Raw genomic sequence first — 21,570 nt, forward strand, 5'->3', positions numbered from 1 at the left:
TCAAATTTCAGTTCAAGGTCATAGGGTGGGGAGAGGGGTGGATATTGTCGGGGTGGGGGGGTATCATATTTCTGCTGACGGTGGTGTCAAATTTCAGTTCAAGGTCATAGGGTGGGGAGAGGGGTGGATATTGTCGGGGTGGGGGGTATCATATTTCTGCTGACGGTGTGGTGTCAAATTACAAAAAATGCTGATGCCAGTGATTTAGAATCCGCATAGAACAACTACTTAATTGATCTGTTTAAATATATTTAGACGATAAAATTTATCTACATTAAATTAGATTAAGTTCATAAATAATTTCATCGATTTTGAAATGAATTCAATAATACTACAAGATTTGAAATAAATTGAAACCCAAGTGACGGCACGAAACGCTATGTCAAGTGCAAAGGCATGAACCTTTCCTTCGATGGAACGGCAAAGAATCGACAAATTTTTCGGATGGGTCCGTTGCCTCCGTTCCTTCGGAACGGCACGCAGCAGAACGAAACTCCTCGCCTGTAGTGGCCCAGTCCTATTGCCTAACCGTTTCTATCAAGAAACGAAGAAATGTTGTCCGAGCCGCAGCACGCCGTTGCATGCAACATGGCAACGCCTGCCTATTCAAAAGGATTCGGAACGGTGATACGATACGGCCGTTTGATACCGGTGAATACCCGGCTTTAGGTGCCCAACCAGCGACGGCAACGTCTACGCCGAATCGCGGCGAGACGACGAACGCCGGTATGTCGGAAAGACCGCCATCCCCGGCAGGACCATCTACGCAGCCGCAACCGACCAGCCGACCACAGGAAGACCGAGTAAAGACACTCAAAATGATGCGTAAATGGAACTGCCACTTCGACGGGAAGGACCCGTACGCATTCGTGGAACGTCTGGACGAACTACAGACGGCATATGGCCAAATCTACAGGAGCAATTGCGTAAATTTTTCGTACCGGCAGGCGAAAAAAGACGGTTGGATCAGCAGACCGCCAATCGGAAGCAAGGTCCAGACGAACCGCTACGGACCTTTATCACCGAAATCACGACACTGATGCGTCGCCGAGGCGAGCATACCGAGGAGGAGCTACTGGACGCAATCTACTTTAACATGGATGTAGAATTGCAACTGTATGTCAACCGATCCGACATCAAAGTCGTACACGCTCTAATCACCAGAGCCGAGATTGTCACCGGTCTTATCGCCCAGCGCCAGAAGAGTGCGCCCAAGTATGAGAACAGGCGCAGCACAGTCAGGACGGAGCCGACTGCAGGACCCTCGAACACCACCAAGGAGGGAATGATCGCCGCAAACTACAACCGCGATACGCACTGCTGGCGATGCGGCAAACCTGGGCATGACCGCTCCAAGTGCCCGAATCCGGCGATAAAATTCTGCTCCCACTGTGGAAAAGTGGGCGAAATGACCAGGACCTGCCTATGCCCGAGGCAGGGAAACGCCAAATGGGCCGGAAAGACCCGGCCCGAATAAACCAGCTAGCCAGCCTCGACCGACCACACCAGAAAAATAACCGGCCAGGAAACGAGCAACCAGGAAACAGCCGACCAAAAAAATTACCGGGTCAACCAGGCGACCAACCAGACCGGCCAGGCAACCGACCAGAAGAAAGCCAGAACATCGGCCGATACCAGATCGAAATAGACCAGCGACCAATGGCGGTCGACGACGACCAAATAGGGTCACACCAGGTGGACACGCTTCTAGACACTAGATCCGTGGCCTCGTATATCAGCAGCGAGACCGCGGAAAAATGCAACCAGACCGGATGGACGCGAGAGGAACACCAACTATCCTCCGCCCTAGCCAATGGCCAAGAGATGACCATCCATACGAGCTTCAGGGGGCTAGGACTTTACAACGGCATGCGTAGAAGACACCGCTTCTACGTCATGCCAACATTAGCCTACCCGATGCTAGTTGGCATGGATCTACTACGCAGGCTCGGCCTGCAGATATGGCTAGGAAACACACGCATGGACAGGAAAGACGACCAGAACCAGCCAGCGAGCCTGCCTGCACCATGCACCATGCATCGATCCCACTCCCGCGAGGGAGGCTATAAGTAGGATCGATCTACGCGTGGATCGATGAGTTGCCTCGGGGCCTCGGCCCCGAGCAGACCTCCTAGGAGGTCGAACCGGAGCACCGGCAGACTCGGCGTCGCGGTTTGTTCAGGCGGCGAGTTCACCGGCAGTCGGGCCGTGACGTACGTCACGGGCTGCCAGCTCCCAATCGGTCCAGCAGCCGTAGGCCTAGCTTCGTCAGCCCCGACGTTTGCCCCAGGATCACCAAACTAGTGCGCGTCCGTAACATCCGCCGGTTTGTCCGCAGGATTCCGAACGCTAGCTTACACGGCACTGCATCCGGCCTATGGCAATCGATTCCGTCCCGTCCCGAGGCTTGACCCAGGGCGAGCCAGGATTGGTCGTCGCCTCGTTCACTGCTAGGTTTGACCACGGTGTACGAGAAGACAGCCGCGTAGGCGAGCGGGCAGCAACTCCACCGCAGCGCGAAACACCGCAGCGCGAAACACCGCAGCGCGACTTTTGAATAAAAGACCGGCGGCCCGAATGGGCCATCCCTTCTCCTAGTCTTCGACGACTCCGCGTTTCATGCGTGCGCCAGAACACCGCGTCCCTCTCGTTCGCGCTCGCGCTCCGCGCTGCGCTTTCACTCCGCGCCGATAGTCCGTAAGACCGCGTAGCGACAGCTACGACCTGCGCTAGTTTGTAAAACCGCGTAACTTCTGTGACGGGCCGGGACCCGACCGTAGTTCATAAGTCATGTACAACTAGGCTAAGTGCGACACGGCTCCATCGCCAGCTCACCGGTAGATTTTCTGTTGTAGCGAGCCCGGCAGGATATACCGCCACCAACACCGGCATCTCCAGGGGCCGCAGCCGGCGGCCCACTCCCACCAGCCTAAGTTTAATTCATTTCTATTATTTTGAATAAATATTTCTATTTTGCCACTTAACACCGACTCGTTATTTCTCGAACCTGTTCCCCAGCGAACCCTGGCACGGGGAAACCGACCGCGGTGTGCAACGCCGTGCGCACCGACCAGACCGCCCCTTAACACAATATTCCATAGCTATTAATAATATCTACTTAATCGTTAAATAGGATACCAAATACATTTCAAAGTTTTCGGAGACGGCGCTAAGTTAAAAATACCCGAACAAACGATGCTGCCAATAACGATTTGATTGCGGTATGGCAAACTTGGTAACTAATAAGTCGTAAGAGAAGAAGCGGACCGTTATAGGTCTGGCTGAAAACATTTGTAATTGTAACGATTGTATCAGAAGTTGATAGCACCTTCGATGTACATGTATACTGCAATTCACGAGAGACCATACTGAATTCGCGCAACTCACTAGGTCTAGAGAGATTTTTAATAACGTGTGTTATTCCCTTCTACAGCTTGCTTCTTATTATACTTTGCGATCATATAAATGGTGGGCAGAAATATATGACGTACGATAACTAATAACCGGTGATGGTATTGTAAAGTTTCACGATACAATGAAATTCCTATTATTTTTCGAAAAACAAATGATGTGAACGCAGAGTAAGAAACAAGCTGTAAAGGGGAATCACACACGCTGTTAAAAATCTCCCTAGACTTTGTGAGCTGCGCGAGTTAAGTGCGGTCACTCATGAACTGCAGTATAATTAATTCGCAATGGGTATGTTGATTCCCGTTGAATATTATTTACTCGAAATTATCAAATGGGTCATTTATCATTGGTTTGTTGGCATGCCATTTAAACGCATGCAAATTCCTAACGTATGATTCCTAACTTTGCCAGTGCTGCAAAATCTGGCGATCTGACGAAATTTTGTCATTCGGAAAAATTGTTGTGCTAGTCTAGGACAATCCGGCACAATCAAAGAAAATTCGAAAATATCAAATTTTTGAATCATCCCCACCCTTTTTTGTTAATTTTTTTTGAAACTCGAGCTAATATCAACTTTTAACGGATGTATCTCGCAGATTGTAAATAGTACAATTCAGCACAACTTGCAAAATTCGATTATCTATCGCCGTTCGTAAGTTATACGAATATTAAATTTCATATTCCTAAAAGTTCAACATTTTTATCCGACTTCGAAAAGGAGAAGGATACTCAATTCGATCAGTATATTTTTATCCGATTTCGAAAAGGAGGAGGATACTCAATTCGATCGGTATATTTTTTTTTCTTTTTTTTGCTGGCTTTGTTCACCGATTACTCCGAGACGGATTGAACAATTGGAACGAAACCTTTTGCATCTTGTAGGATATGTCTTCCGATTGGTCCCGTTATAAAAACATTTCGCATTTTTTTATTCCGAACGGTTTTCATTATTGCAAAATACGTTCTGGTTCAAGGAATGCACCGATTGCGATGAAAGTTTTCACATTTCGTAGATGATTCCACGATGATTCCATTTCCCAAAATTTATGTAACTTCTTATTGTTAATAACTATTATTATTGTAATGAAAAGCCTATTCTTTAGGGTTACCCTCCAAGGAATATACCGATCGCGATTTTTCAAAGTTGTCCCTGCAAGTAAACTTCGTCAGTTTCTTTACCAATTGGTTGCTAATAAATATAAAAAATAATAAAAAGGCTTGGCTTCCTTCTTCACGTATCGGAAGCTGGCAGCCGATTTGGACTGTTTCTTTGCAAAAGTAACTGTCGTAATCTTTGCATTTCTGCGAGTGCTCTCTCCTCATGCGGTTTAACGAGGACTTTGTTTGGTGCTAAATCAGATAAAACTAGACCAGCTAAACTTTTAACACGACTAAGTGCAACGTAAATTTGGCCTTTTGCAAAACTCTTTTTGCCAAGATCAATTACAGCTTTGTTTAATGTAGTCCCTTGTAATTTGTGCACCGTTACTGCCCAACTTAGAATAAGTGGTAACATTCTGCGCTCGACGTCTCCATAACCTTTCGTCACTTGAAACGTTGCTACAACAGGAGATATTGGAATGTAACCGTCGGTATCTTTGAATCTATTTCCAATCGACTCGTCGTCAAATTTTATAAGTACTGAGTCTGGCAACTCTCCCTATTCTAGTTGATCTCTTCGAAGTGCCGGCCATGTAAATTTCTTTACTATTCCCATTGCGCCGTTTATCAAACCATCAGAAATTGATATATTTCGTCGCAACATGATTCGTGATCCTTCAGTTAACGTTATTGTATGTAATAGTCCGCCACAATTATTTACATTTACAGGTATGACATTTGCTGGCGGCCTTTTTCCATATGTACCTGCCTCACGGGACTCGTCTATTGAATCAATGATGTACATTCGATGTGATTTTGCTAATTCTTCAGTCATCTTTGAATTATATTCATCCATTAATTATATCGTTGGGAATATTCTTACTGCTGCACCATCCTCGAACTCTCCGGTTAGCGGAATTCTTCTTCGTTCGCATAGTATTTCCAGTTCACAAGTTGTCACTTCTCCAAACCGAAGGTTATTCAATAAATCGATAAACTCAACGTCATCTCTTTGTCGCATATTAATGGTGAGTTCGCAGAATGAAAATTGGTGCCATAAATTAATTTCTGCAGTACACCAATGTGGCTGTACAAAACACCAGTGTCCTTTTACTGGGGGCAACTGCATGATATCGCCAAAGAGAAGTACATTTACGCCACCAAATAGTTTATCATTTGTTTTGAATTCTTGCAATCTTAAATGAATTATTCGCAAATTCTCATAAGACACCATTGATATCTTGGCGATATTCAACCATTTTGTATGACGCCACTTTCGTCTCTCCTGTTCGAGCCTTTGTCCTGTCAGTCGTCGATAGGTCATTGCAGTACCTTTTTCAATAGGTAACGAGAACAAGGAATGCAAAGTTTTTCCGAATATTTGACGGGCGGCGACGCCAGTCAAAGAAGCTATGTTCAAGCGTCGAACGTTAACGCTTGAAATTTCTAGAAGCTAGATCGCTTCCTTCGTCTCAGCTGTTCGTTCCGTCGACCTCCAGCGATCTCACTCGCTCCGTTGGCCGACGTAGCGAGCCGACTGAGCTGGTAGGCTGGCGGGCGACGGCGGAGACGGGGGGGAAACATAATATAAATATGCCGCCGCATACTTGCGAACGCCGCTGCTTCTTCTTATACGTCTTCGCGTACTAGTTCTTCTGAATTTCGAGCGCGTTGCTTCGGAACGCAAGAACTGTTTAACATTTCTTTCTGATTAAACTTTATTAACATACAGCTACAGAGTCTAAACTTTTCTTATTCATAAATTGCGCCTTTTTCTATACGAGTTTCGTAAACTGGAAGTCTATCGCTTCGGTAAGGTCGCGCACCGGCAAAAAATCGCTTCCGAATCCGTTTTCTAACCCCTTTCCCGGTTAAGGGGCGAAAACGATCAAACATTGGTCCTTCGAGCCGGATTGTGCGGTCAACGAACGTTCTTCCACGTCGCGAGTGAGTGGTGCTAGTGACCCCCTGGAAAATTGTGGCTGGACTCCCACGCCGGAAGACTCACCCGCCGCTTCAAAATAGGATTCCACTAACCAGGCAATCAGGCATCGGAAAAAGGAGTCAAACAAGAGAAAGATAAGTCTTATTCTTTATCTAAATCATTTCTCTTGCCGTAACGGTTTCTCCGTGACGTCATCCGCTTGGGCGTTGTCTTCTGAGGTCGAGCCTGTGTTTGTAAACGCTTCGGAACGTCTCGAACTTCGAATCAACACTCGTTACTTCTAACGGCTTCGGAAACGCCCAGTTCTGAAAAATAAAAGGATTACGATGCCTGCGACGGAATACGCGGATATTTTACGGGAACAGGAGGAGCTCGGACGTTGGATCCAACGGTTTTGGACCAACCTTTGTAAATTGGGCAGGGAAAAAATTACGCGGGCAGTTTTAGAACAGCGTAGAGGTCTCCTTGAGCGATATTGGGATGCGTTTTTAAATGGTCACCGTCAACTGTTGCGATTCAAGGAAGCCCAGGACAGTGCTTACGTGGACCAAGACCGCTTTTCTACGATAGAAGAAGCTTATCTTCAGGTCGCGGCTCAGATGGCTCAGTACCAAGAGGACCTCGCGCAGGCGGGCCCCTCGCGTGGAGTACAACCCCCTCCAGAAACACCGGAAAAGCCGCAATTGCCAAAAATACAATTACCCACTTTCTCAGGAGACCCCTTAAAATGGGAGAGTTTTCGAGATCTTTTTAAGAGTCCCGTTCACAGCGTTCCCAACCTTCAGGATGTACGGAAATTGCTGTACCTTAAGTCGGCCTTAACCGGAGAAGCAGCGGAGGTCATCCAAAATACGCCAATCACCGATGCTGGATACCAAGGAGCCTGGGAGGACCTGGAGCAGCGGTACGGGAACTTGCGTCTTCTGTCTTTCGCGCACCACAGGACCCTTCTTTCCTGCCCTCCCGCGCAACAACAGTCTGCCGCGGAATTGAAAAGGCTGTTAGACACATTCAAACAGTCGATTAGAGCGTACACTGCGCTGAAAAAACCGGTAGCTCAGTGGGATGAGTGGTTTGTTTATTTCTTAAGCCAAAAATTGGACAAAACCACGCACCTGGTCTGGGAGACCTCTCTAGCTGATAGCCGCGACGTACCGTCGTTCCGGCAGCTCTCTCTCTTTCTGGAAAATCGCATCCAAGCGTTGGATGCTGCTCAGGAGGCCGACCCAGTGTTGCATCCCGCGACATCCAAAGGTGCTCCGGCTAAAACAAAAAGGGAGGCGCCTGTAAAACGCACTAATGTAGCAGTCTTAGCTGCTTCGGCAAAGAGTCCCGCCCCTCGTAAGTGCCCCTCGTGTGCTGGAAATCATAACTTTGCTTATTGTTCAAAGCTAAAGGCGCTTCCACCTCGGCGCCGGAAGGAGCGAGCCCAGCAACTACAGGCGTGCTTTAATTGCTTGACCGTTGGCCACGACTTAACCAAGTGCCCGTCAAGCCAAGTCTGCTTAGCTTGTGGCCACAAGCACCATACGCTGCTCCATGATGCGATGCCGAGTCCCACGAAGAATACGCCCGCGAACGTCGGAGACCTTTCGACATCGCAAACTTCAACGGCCTCCACCGAGGCCGCTTCCTTTGCCTGTTCAGCTACCACTCGACCCGCCGCACTATTAGCGACGGCCAAGGTGAAGGTGGAGGCACCATCAGGAGAACTTCTCGAGGTCAGAGCCTTGTTGGACACCGGTTCGGACACGTCGCTTGTATCTGCTTGGGTAGCTCAAGCACTCCGTTTGCCACGGCGGGCGGTCAGCGTCGCCATCTCAGGAGTTCAAGAGAATGAAAGCGGAGTGGCGAAAAGTGAGGTTTCTCTTTCCTTACGCTCTCGTCTGGACCCCAGCTTTCATTTATCGGTTCGAGCGTTAGTGCTGCGGAAACTTACTGCGTTACTTCCCGCTCGAGCAGTGCACTCACAATCCTGGCCGCATCTTCAAGGAGTGACTCTTGCGGATCCGGAATACGGAGTACCCTCTCGTATTGACTTAATCCTGGGAGCTGATATTTGTGGAGTTTTGTTACAGGACGAGTCGCGGGTCGGGCCGGTTGGCACACCGACGGCGAGGCGCACTCCTTTCGGGTGGGTGTTGATGGGCCCAGTCTCCGACACCAAAGGTCAAGGCAGCAAGGCGGTCGTCCACAGCCTTCACTGCCAAACGGACGACTCAACCAATAGGCTGCTTCGACGCTTTTGGGAGGTCGAAGAGCTACACGAGCAGCCTCCGTTATCACCAGAGGAACGGGAATGTGAGCGGCACTTTCGAGAGACACATTCTCGGGACGAAACAGGCCGCTATTCGGTACACCTACCTTTCAAATTGGATCCAAGCCTTGCCCTGAAGCCCTGCAGATCAACGGCGCTAAAGTTGCTGCTCAGCTGTGAGCGCAGGTTGGCATCCAACGAAGCCTGGCGAGACAAGTACTCGCAGTTCATGGAGGAATACGCAGCCTTGGATTACATGGAGGCGGTACCGGAGTCTGCGGTTCAGGATCCAGCTTACTATCTACCGCACCATGCCGTGGTGAAGCGATACGACCCTAGCGGCAAAATCAGGGTCGTCTTCAACGCCTCCTTTCGCACCGCCACTGGATCCTCTCTTAACGACTGTTTGATGCCTGGACCGAAACTACAGTCAGACCTCTGGATGATTCTAACACGATGGCGCTTATTTCGAGTAGTATTTACCTCGGATATTGTTAAAATGTTCCGACAGATTCGGGTACACCACACGGATGCGGACTGGACCAGGATACTTTGGCGCTCCAGACCCGATCAACCTGTACAGGACTTCAGGCTCAAGACCGTCACCTATGGCACAGCCTGCGCACCCTTCCTAGCGCTGAGGGTGTTGGTCCAACTTGCTGAAGATGAGGAGGAGCGTTTCCCGCTGGGAGCGGTCGCAATTCGTCGGCATTCGTATGTGGACGACATTCTTGCCGGAGCCGACGACGAGAAAGCAGCCCTCGAATTGAGACGACAGGTTATCTCCATCCTGCAGTCGGGAGGGTTCGATCTGAGCAAATGGGCATCGAATAAACCAAGCTTGCAGGAAGCGGAAGAATTTCAAACGTGCGTGTTCCAGGACTACCCTGGAGTCAGTACCTTGGGGGTCATCTGGAGGCCAAACACGGACACCTTCTCTTTGCGTGTTCTTCCACCTCTCAATGAGCCCACGCGATACACTAAAAGGCGTATCCTATCGGAAGTAGCCAGCCTCTTCGATCCTTTGGGATGGGCGGCCCCTGTTTTAATTTTTGCAAAGATTCTTATGCAGGATCTTTGGATAATTGGCGCAGAATGGGATGAGGACTTACCTGAGCAACTACTTTCCGCATGGGAAACATTCCGAAGCAAGCTGAGCCAACTCGACGCTTTGGCAATTCCTCGCTGGACGAATTACTCGGCGGACATTGCGCAACTGGAGCTGCACGGGTTCTGCGATGCCTCCCAGCGAGCCTATGCAGCCGTTGTCTACCTGCGAGTGTCCAGGGGAGAGTCCAGCGTGGCCACACTGCTTGTGGCAAGAACCAAGGTGGCACCGGTCAAGGCACTTAGCATACCACGACTGGAACTGTGCGGCGCGGTGCTACTTTCCAAACTAATAGCGGAAGTACAAAAGGGATTGATCTTACCAGCAACCATCACGGCTTGGACGGACTCCAGCGTTACCCTCCACTGGATAAAAGGGCATGCCTCAACCTGGAAGCCCTTTGTTGCCCACAGGGTTGCCACCGTGCAGTCCAATGTTCCGCCTCAAAATTGGAGGCACGTGGCAACCAAAAACAACCCGGCGGATTTGGCTACCAGAGGGATAACGCCGTCGGAGCTCCTGTCGTCGCATCTGTGGTGGAGTGGACCCTCTTGGCTCGTCGACCCCCCAGATCTGTGGCCTGCATCACCTCTAGGAAAGGTCGAAGAGGCGGACTTGGAGAGGGGCCGAGCACAAATCTACCTGGCAAAGGAAAACGAGGAGAACGATCTCCTATCAAGGTTTTCAAGTTTAACACGCTTAACGGCAGTGATTGCTCTCTGCTCTAGATTTCATCGACTTACCAGGAAGCTGAACACCGAAACCGGGTTTATCCGGGCTTCGGAGCGAGACGCTGCTCTACGGATCGCTATCGGGCTAGCTCAGAAGTCCGATTTCCAATCAGAGGTCGACCAGCTTCAACAGAGCAAGGAGGTACGGCGATCTTCCGCTCTTAGGGCCTTGAAGCCCTTCCTGGATGACCAAGGACTACTACGCGTCGAGGGCCGCCTCGACCTAGCCTCTATTCCCTACAACGAGAGGCACCCTTACATCATCGGGAAGAAGAATGCTTTGGCTACTCTTTTGGTTCGAGATGCCCATCTCCGCACCTTGCACGGAGGACCGCAACTCACCAGGAGCATGCTGGCGCGACGCTACTGGATAATCCATGGCCGTTCGTTGGTGAGAGACGTCATTAAAGGGTGCGTAAAATGTGCTCGCTACAGTGGTAGGCCGACCACGCAGCTGATGGCCCCCTTACCGCTCGAGCGCATCACTCCTCGGCGACCCTTTCTTTCCACCGGGGTGGACTATGCCGGACCGGTGAAGCTGCGGACATCACCAGGAAGAGGACACAAATCCTACAAGGGATATATAGCGCTGTTCATTTGCCTTACTACACGCGCAATTCATCTTGAAGCTGTCTCAGATCTTACCTCTGCCTCATTCCTAGCCGCTTTTCGCAGGTTCGTCAGTCGCAGAGGTCGCTGCGCCACCATGTTGAGCGATAATGGGACCGTTTTCCACGGAGCGGACCGGGAGTTGCGCAACATGTTCCGCGGCGCCTCCGCCTTTTACTTAGACGCCGCAGCTTCGTTGGCAGCCGATGGCACGGACTGGAGCTTCATCCCTCCGTATGCTCCGCACTTCGGGGGCCTATGGGAGGCAGGAGTTAGAACGGTTAAGCACCACCTACGGAGAATCGTCGAAAACGCTACGCTTACCTTCGAGGAGATGACAACGCTCTTGTGCCAGGTGGAAGCATGCGTAAATTCACGGCCGCTACATCCACTTTCCGACGACCCCTCGGACCTGTCGGCATTAACACCCGGACACTTTTTAATCGGTGAACCCACTTGTATCGTTCCGGATCCAGAATCCGAATCGCATAATATTTCTCTTATTTCGCGTTGGCGACAAATTTCTATATTACGTTCTCACTTTTGGCACAGGTGGAGGCGGGAATATCTGCAAAGCCTTCAGCAGCTTCCCAAATGGCGTCAGCAGAAGGAGAACCTGGAGCTGGGGACACTAGTGTTACTACGCGACGAATTGCAACCTCCGGCAAAATGGCCGCTGGGCCGAGTCGAAGCCCTTCATCCAGGGCCAGATGGACGAGTGAGAGTAGCCACCTTGAGAACTATTAGCGGTTCTGTCACCAGACCAATAGTCAAGTTGTGCCCCCTCCCGGTGTCTTCTGCTGACGTCACTTCATCTGCTTCGACGTAATTTTCCGTTTGGAATTTTTCCATGCGTTTAAAAATTTATATAGTTTATGGCGGGCGGTTTGCTGCCATAGTCGATTCAATCGTATATTTCTTTTCTTTATACTTTATATTTTAAGGTTACTTATAACGTTCTTTTTTTATATAATTACTTACCTTTGTATTATATTAGTTGTAAGTCTTTTCACCTTTATACACTTAAAACTACACACTTGTTCAACGGTCTCATGCGCGTAACTATACTGGACGCTTTAAGGTTATATATGGGCCATGTTTCTTTGAAGCAGTGCGTGCTTCTTTGCCGTCCAAAGAAGGCGGGCGGTATGTTCAAGCGTCGAACGTTAACGCTTGAAATTTCTAGAAGCTAGATCGCTTCCTTCGTCTCAGCTGTTCGTTCCGTCGACCTCCAGCGATCTCACTCGCTCCGTTGGCCGACGTAGCGAGCCGACTGAGCTGGTAGGCTGGCGGGCGACGGCGGAGACGGGGGGGAAACATAATATAAATATGCCGCCGCATACTTGCGAACGCCGCTGCTTCTTCTTATACGTCTTCGCGTACTAGTTCTTCTGAATTTCGAGCGCGTTGCTTCGGAACGCAAGAACTGTTTAACATTTCTTTCTGATTAAACTTTATTAACATACAGCTACAGAGTCTAAACTTTTCTTATTCATAAATTGCGCCTTTTTCTATACGAGTTTCGTAAACTGGAAGTCTATCGCTTCGGTAAGGTCGCGCACCGGCAAAAAATCGCTTCCGAATCCGTTTTCTAACCGCTTTCCCGGTTAAGGGGCGAAAACGATCAAACAAGCTACTTCAATGAAAGATGGTTTTATCATCGTATCAATTGTAGGATTATAGCAGCGTTTAACATGTTCAACAAGTAATTTAAAAATAAACGACTTACCGCTACCAGCTCCTCCGGTAATAAAAAGCAACATTTGTTCGGTATTTTCATCATCATCATTTTGTTTAATATCTTTCTCAATTACTGCGGAAACTGATTTCAATAAGTCTTTCTGTTGAATATTCAGACTTCGAATGCTATTAAGGAATACGTCTTTGGGCATTGCACGTGTTTCTTCTTGCTGTTGATCTTCATATAAATCACCTTGATCATAATATACTGTTTCGTCAGCATGAATTCTGACTGGTTCTCCTAAATGTTCATTATTAGTTTCTTCTTCGTGTACAACATTCAAGGCAACAGCCTGGGCGAGCGCCGCTTCAATAATTTGCTCTGCGTGAGTAAATTGTTCGACGGGTGCGTTACCCAACATAGGTTTCAACTCGCGTTGCCGTCGAAGAAAACATTGTTCCGAGGATTCGTTTTCGGACATAAGTGTACTTTCATCACGAAATGGAATGTGACACACTATTAAGTTATAGAAATACCCTCCCTATCACTGTTTAAGGTATAATATCGGTGGCGAAATACAGCTGGTTTTTTTCTTATTCGCATTCGGGTATTGTCCTTTAATTTTATAAACCTCGACCTCGATATTTCGTCATCGTCATTTCTAAGTTCTGCATCTCCATCCTCTTCTGTCCACATTCCACTTGAAACTGTTTCATATCGGACAGCAAATTCAGCTAAGCTTAAATCCTCTAGATTGTCTGGTCTCTTTACGTAACGATCGAGTATGTTATTGAAAAATGATGTTTCATTTTCTTCGAATCGGAGAATTCTATATCTCTGCTTAGGTCGACAGCTGTTTATAAATACAGCTTTTCTCGAGCTCATTTTAAGGGGCTGATGGCACAACCGATATGCACATTTTATAGCACAAACCATACGTTGAGATGGAATTGCCCTAGATACCAAAAATAGTTGATCCCGGACGGTACCGCTCCGGCGTTTCGCTCGTAAAATGGCTTCTTTAATAATATTTCCTGTGTCCTGCGGCTCGCATTTACTTGCGTATTTAGCAATATAATATGCGACAGCTGTAACATTTCCGCATGGTTGAATATCCATGTTTGCTTCCCAAAGCTTTAAAAGAGTTGGGTTGTAATTGTTCACCATGATTTCATTTCCTGTTCTCTTAAGTACGCAAAAACGTCCATTGTTCGTAAGTGTGTCATCGGGACCTAAGCACATCGCTCTTGCACTTATCGGTTTGGGGAATCCAAAACGACAACAACGATTATTACAATCTTTGTAACATGTAGCAGAATGTTTATGAATTTGGACTTTTTGGACTCATATCACGATTTTCTGCTTCCAATGAACAAGATACAACTTTCTCAATAACGTTGCGGCCCTCGTTGGTAAGGAAATCAGGTACGTTTGCACACCAAAGAAGCATGTGCAAATGTGGACTTCCCCTGTTCTGAAATTATATTCTATGCCAAAAATCGATAACAACGCCACCTAGGCAATCTGAGTTTCTCAAATATTGCATTAACGCGTTTACACGTAACGTAAATTGTCTTGCAATAACTACAGGGTATCTTTGAACCAACTTTAGTCGATCTGCAAAAGTTAGGTTTTCGAATTCGGTAATGGGGCGACCATCGGATAGTAGTAATGCTTTCAACATATCTGGCCAGTTGAGATCATTGCAGGAGAACGTAGCAAACCATGTGGGCGGTCCAAGACTTTGGACCATGGCGATTAATTCCGAACAGCAGCGTTTCCAGTATGATGCTGATCCTCCTATGTTTCTCATCGTGAGGTGCATATTATCTACTAATCCTTGTGGAGTATGTTCCCCTTGGCGCATTTTACATGATACTGAAATGCTAGCTTTTGCGCGGTAGTATTCAACAACAGATAATGCGAAGAACAAATAATCTGTTCGCAGGAATCGTTTGTCATTGCTCAGAATACGCGCTTGGAAGTAATCCAGTGGTGTTATTGAGATGTCTCGATGCTCTCCAAATCCATTTTTTCCATCCGGAAACAGGGAGAACCAACACAGTTCTTCCATTCTTCTCTCTCTCTCTAGGTTCAAAGGAGGCGCTGTTTTTCTATGTATATTCGCCAGTTCTATCGGTTCATTGTCTGCGTTATTATTAGTATTACTGACTGAGACGACACTATCGATGTTGGGAACACCTTCGTCAACCGAACGTAACATGCTTGTTTCGAATATAATTCGTGTTTCGCCGAATTCTGTTCGAGGGGTCCCAACTGACAGGTGTTGCATTCTTTCTACCAGTGGAGATCTATTTCTTCCGGATACAATTGTTATAGGTGTTAACGAGTAGATATTTAATACATTGCTGTTGCCATCTTTCGCATACAAATTACGACGCAAGGTGGCCTATAAAGCATCAATAGTAGTAAATTTCATACAGCATGAGGCGCCCCGTAATGGTGCTTTATATCCTTTTGGACCTCGTGCATGGGAATCAAACAACCAATAGTAGGTGGTCTCCGACTGGTTGTTGCGTGATACGGCTACAGATGTATAATTTGCAGTAAGAATTCCGTACATATACTGTTGAAAAAACCTAATCAAACCATTTTTTAAATTTGGAAATCCTTCATCACCGTTATCAACATCAATATGACCATTTACAGCCATTTCATACCCAATGTTAATATTGACTATGTTGTTATTAAATGATATGTGTGGCAATAATTCCGTATCGGCTAAATAGTCAACATTGATTTCTCTGGGATCAGGATTACTTCGCGCTTCAATGCAATCACAGTAATATTTATCTCCTACTAAAAGTACATTATCGACATCACTAGTACACCACGTACTAGGTTCGAGCAAATGAAACGCAACACAAGCAACTGCAGCTATGCCAGTACATTGCTTACCGCGAGATTCAATACTGAACCGATCGCTAGCTTAATGCCACGAGCCTCGTAAAATAGCTACATTCTGTCCAACATTCACAAATCTACTGTTTGATTCAGTATTTCTTTCTGCAACTTCCATTTCGTTTCTTACAATACAAGGCTCTTCAACGACATCAGCTATTTCCAAAATGTTATTGGTAATATTAGAAAAACATGGTCGCACATCTTTGTACACAGCATTATTTTGTAATAGCTATTGTAAAGCTACACGAAGTTTGCCAACGTCTATTTCAAATTGTCTTTGTCGCTCCAAATTTTCGAGGCTTTTCACTACAATCATTATACCGGTTTCGTTTAATCTAAGTGGAAATTGCTCGGCTACTTCGAACACATCGCGGGAAAATAGGACTACCTGACCTTTGCACCAATCCTGACTGAAGCGATTCTGAATTTTCATTATTTTAAGAAACGGTACTATTCTGCACAACATTTGTTTTTCGATTTCCGATAAATCTGTTATCTCCAAAGGTACAGGCATGAGTTCCATTTTATTCCAGAATGCCTGTGATGGAACTTTATGTTTTTTAAGATGATTCAGGCAGCGAGAACATGTTGTTATCTTTTCTGATTCTAATAGATTTGCAGGAATTAGAGTAGTCAAAGGCTGCGTGTGTAAAGCGTAACGTTGCTGCGGATATAAAGTCTTGTAACACACTGCACACGGTACATTAGCAAACATATTAACAGCCGATTTAAAGTAGTTTTCCTGAAGGAGAAGTTCTTTTCTCCGTTTTTTAGCTAGTTCACGCATATTTCATAAACGCGTATTCCTTGATTCGACACGTTCACTTAGTAGTACTTTCCGCATACGATTTCTCACAACCATTAGACGTTGCGAACGTTCCTCAGTAGATTCGTTCGCTAAACGCCTGCGGATTAATCGGAAACGGCGTGACCTTTCCTCCGCAGATTCGTTCGCTAAACGCCTACGGATTAATCGGAACGACGTGATCGTTCCGCGGCAGATTCGTTCGCTAAACGCTTGCGCATTAACGCCAAACGGCGTGACCTTTCCTCCGCAGATTCGTTCGCTAAACGCCTACGGATTAATCGGAACGACGTGATCGTTCCGCGGCAGATTCGTTCGCTAAACGCCTGCGCATTAACGCCAAACGACGTGACCTTTCTTCCGCAGATTCGTTCACTAAACGCTTGCGGATTAATCGGAAGCGGCGTGACCTTTCCTCCGCAGATTCGTTCGCTAAACGCTTGCGGATTAATCGGAAACGGCGTGACCTTTCCTCCGCAGATTCGTTCGCTAAACGCCTGCGGATTAATTCGATACGACGTGATCGTTTCTCGGTAGATTCGTTCTTTAAACGATTAGAAATTCTGTTTAGTCGACGTTTTCTTTCGTCAATCGCTTCGCGCGATTCTTTCGAACTAGCGTATTTTCGCTTTGCAGACAATCTCAAACGGCGATCGTCAATAGTTTCTTCATGCCGTGCCTTTGCGTTCCTTTCACGTTCTTTAGAAAGACGTAATTGCTTCACATCGTCCGATTCATTCGCACGATTCTTTCTCATACGGGATGCACCTTTTGTAGGTCTATCCATAATTATATATATCGAAACTTTTTTATTTTATTTTATTAATTAGCCGCTGAAAGGGGAACTGGCCCGTTTGTTTTCACAAACAATAATTCACTTCAGGCAAAATTGGCCAGTTTCTTTGTATTCGCTTAAAGCAGAATTGAACCCTTATTATCCTTGTTTATATTTTCAGAAACAATGATTCGCTTACAGCAGAAATTGTCCGTTTCTTTAGATTTGCTCAAAGCAGAATTGTTCTGTTTGTTTTCACAAACACTGATTCGCTTATTTATATTTTCAGGAACAATGATTCGCTCACAACAGAAGTTGTCCGTTTCTTTAGATTTGTTCAAAGGAGAATTGTTCTGTTTGTTTTCGCAAACAATGATTCGCTTAAAGCAGAATTGAACCCTTTTCCTTATTTATATTAAATTAAATTTTGAAAAAAAAGTTAGAATTATGATATATTTTATGAATTAGGTTTGTTTAGTTTAATTCCTATTCTATTCCTCTGCATGTAAAAACATTGAACAGTGTATATACCATGCATTTGATAAATAACAGACGAAAATTCGTCGAATAAGTAACTCTAACACGCAAAAAACAGCGAAAAAATCGGTTTTTTATTTTTTTAACTATGGCGCACCTCTGTCAAAAATCTGAAAAAAATTGAGGATGATAGTATCAATAATATACACTTATAAAAAAGATATGATCGTAGGACCTCATCTCGTTCAATACAAAATCGCAATTTTGTCAGTATTTTTTGACGTTTTTGATTTTTCACGGCTTCGGTTTACAATATAAAAATCTGAAAAAATTCTGTAATATGTGCCTCACAAGTAGAAATGTCTCTGATTTTTTTCAGAATTTTCGAATGTCATTAAATAGGAGAAATTGGCCAAAAACCTCGCAATCACATTTTTACTCGTAACTACCCTCCCAGATGAGATACAGGGTTTAAACTTGGCACAGACTGGTCTTTTTTATCACCTATCGAATGGTTCATAGCAAGTCGAATTTGGTTTGGGGGCATTTTTGACCACCTTATCCGGCTATACCCTTTAATATCTTTGACCATATATGATATCATATACTTCAGCATGCATACCATTGATATATATACTATGGATACGAGATTCCCATAAGCCAGCTGTACAGCGGTTGAAGCGAATTGAAGGAGACTTTACTCGCCAAAGCCACCACCGTTCGATCGATGTATTGTATTAAAGGAAATAGCCAATCAGCGGTAAGATTTTGAGTACCGCCACCGACGAGAGACTGTCAAAAGACGAGACAGTCTCTCGACGTGGGTACCGCGGGTTGTCGCGGGGTGAGGGGAAGTAAAGTACACCGGTCGAACATATCAGTAATACATACGCATTCAAATAGTATAGGAATTTAAATCGACGAACAATACCACCATCTGCTGACTCCCAAAAGCAATGATTTTAAAACATATGGCGTCCAAATGGCACGAATGCAAATGGCAGGACTCGACGTCCAAACGACACGGCGTCCAAACGGCATGACGTCCAAAACGAACGCGTCAATCTGCCCGGCGTCCAAAAGGAACGCGTCCGATCGGCACGGCGTCCAAAAGAAACGCGTCCAAGTGGGCATCACTCCTTCAATCCATGTCTGGATCGAAAAAAACCTTGCAAGGCTCGCATTAATTGAATTTTTGTTCGCATTAAATGCGACCTGGTATCATTTTAAAATTCGCACTAAATCGAATAACGCACTATGTGAACTAATATTAATCGAGACTTACCTGTATACTGGTTTTCGGTCGACGCGATATGTGTATAGAAACAATAGAGAAAAGGCATACACCGACAGAGTAGGCGGTAGAATACACGTAAGCATACGTAGAATTCAATGTAGTAGTAACAATAGCTTTTCATGAATATCTCGGAAACTAAAGCTTCCGTTAATTATGCATAATGAAAAAGTTGTTCAGAATCATGTCCCCGACATCATATTAAAGGGTCATTGAAATTATCCTATGTTCAGATTAGAAACTTCCTGTTTTTTGCAGTAATAATCCTTGGCAATGAAAAAATGCAAATACTTTTTTAACGAGACCAATCGGGAGACATACTCTACCAGATGCAAAAGGTTTCGTTCAGATTGGACCATCCGTCTCGGCGTAATCGGTGAACATACAAAAAAAAGTATACACATCGAATTGAGTATTCTCCTTCTTTTCGAAGTCGGATAAAAATAATAGAGAGCCAAGATGGGAGCCCTGGGGGACACCAGATGTGACTAGGATGGATTTGGAGAGGGTGCTCTTATACTTTACTTTCTGATGTCTTCCTAGTGAGGTAACTCTATATCCATCTAAGCAGAGATCCAGAGATCCCGTGATTCACTAGTTTATCGACTAAAACATTGTGATCGACCCTGTCAAACGCCTTCGAGAGATCCATATACACTACATCTACCTGGCCAAGATTTTCCAATGTGAGAGCTATATAGCTTGTAAGACAGGCCAAATTTGTGGTGGTAGACCTGCCTCTGATAAAACCATGTTGCTCGGGAGACAGGTGTTGGTGTAGTAGCATGGATAATTTCCTGGAAACTATGGCCTCAAAGATTTTAGAAGCTATATTGAGGACGGAGATCGGCCTATAGTTACTAATAAGTGATTTGTCGCCGGTTTTATGTACAGGAGTAATTAGGCTTGATTTTCATAGTGTTGGAAAAATACCCAATTGTAATGATCTGTTGAATATAAGCCGCAGAACCCTAGAGAGTATAAACTTGCATTCCCTGAAAATAACGGCAGGAATACGGTCCTCACCTAGGCTCTTGTGAAGGTTCAGCCGATCAATCTCGATGTAGACCTCACTAATGCTTATTGTTAGATCTGGAATGTAAGGTGCGCTATTACTTTGATCTGTTAACATTGACTGAGTATAATCGTTAGTTTGGTAATTAGAGACAAAGTAATCAGCGAAGAAGTCAGCGATAACCTGTGCGTCCGAGGTCGTATGTCCGTTCAATTCCATACAGACTGGAAGGAAATGCGATCTCCTACTGGAATTTACGTAAGACCAGAAGGCCTTAATATTGTTATTAATATTAGCCTCGACTCCTCGGATGAATTTAGCATGGCAGACCTCACTAATTGTTAGACACATACTGATTAATGGCGATGTTAAGTTGTTGATAAAAATAATCAACTGCACCATTCACCAAGAGTCCAGATAATGAGCGGTCCCAATCGATGGAGTTGAAAAACTCACACATACCCCCAAAGTCTGCATTGCTAAAATCAAACTTGTATCCAGTAGGGGGGTGGGTATTGAGGAGGGAAAAGTGTGGAGCTGTAATGAGGTGCAAAGTAGAGGATGATACGGGTTAATAGGTTAATAGGAGCGGAGCAGTGGGAACAGTGGGAGGGGAGATATCGGGGAGATTAGTGAAAATGAGATCTAGAATAGAGCTAGAGTAGTTGCGATAAAAATTAAGTTGTCTAAGGCCACATATATCCAGTAATTCAGATATAGAATTATAAAGGCAGCTGACTTTGTAACTGGTAGACGTGTTTGTGAAAGGTGTAGCAGTTGAGGGACATATGACGATATTCCATCGAATGAAAAGAAGATTGAAATCACCAGCAATACGAAAGAAGGAGGAGGGATATTTTGCTGAAAAATCATTGATGCAGGAAGTGTAGCCAGAAAAAGAGAGGGAGGGGAAACAGGAGGAAGATATACAGAGGAGACAATTAGTGAGAGAGAGAGGAGATTTATTTTAACAAATAGATGCTCGAGGTGTGAGTGAGGAGGGCGGAGAAGATTACAAAAGATCTTGACGAAGATCTCGTCGTCAAGAATGAATTTGGTGTTTTCCGCGCTCGCGTTCCGCGTCTCCGCTCGCGCCTCGCGCCTCTGTTTCCCGCGATAGCCTATAATTGATTTTTCTCGAAATTGTCTGGACGCTTCCAGACCGCGTCGTTTTCGCGAAGTTTCTTTTTACCGTTGTTACAACATAATAACGGTATACATTTTTTTTGCTGACTTAAAACTACTTATACATTAAGATTTGTTGTTTGTATTCGTTATAACATTAATACTTTATCTGTTTAGAATAGTTGCTTTGTTGAACTTTATGGAAATTAAATTGAAATGTACGTTTGTAAAAAGGGGATAATAATTTTTAATTCTTTAATGTATGGTTTGGAAAGGAAAGTTTCGACACACCAAGGGGTACTGCCAGTCTC

At 45.6% G+C, this 21,570-nt stretch overlaps 1 protein-coding gene across 1 annotated transcript; it reads left to right on the forward strand.

Annotated features, from left to right (window-relative positions):
* Positions 1-6,783: 6,783 nt before the first annotated feature.
* On the forward strand, positions 6,784-10,994 carry LOC123987685. Its single transcript, XM_046285158.1, has 2 exons — positions 6,784-10,944; positions 10,989-10,994. The coding sequence occupies exons 1-2, from the start codon at positions 6,784-6,786 to the stop codon at positions 10,992-10,994; spliced, it is 4,167 nt and encodes a 1,388-aa protein (XP_046141114.1).
* Positions 10,995-21,570: the final 10,576 nt, after the last annotated feature.

Source organism: Osmia bicornis, chromosome 3, assembly GCF_907164935.1.
Source record: "Osmia bicornis bicornis chromosome 3, iOsmBic2.1, whole genome shotgun sequence".
NCBI classification, from domain to species: Eukaryota; Metazoa; Arthropoda; class Insecta; order Hymenoptera; family Megachilidae; genus Osmia; species Osmia bicornis.

Bases quoted from the DNA above. Each gene is read 5' to 3' on its own strand.
- LOC123987685 (XM_046285158.1), top strand. From the start codon at position 6,784: ATGCCTGCGACGGAATACGCGGATATTTTACGGGAACAGGAGGAGCTC.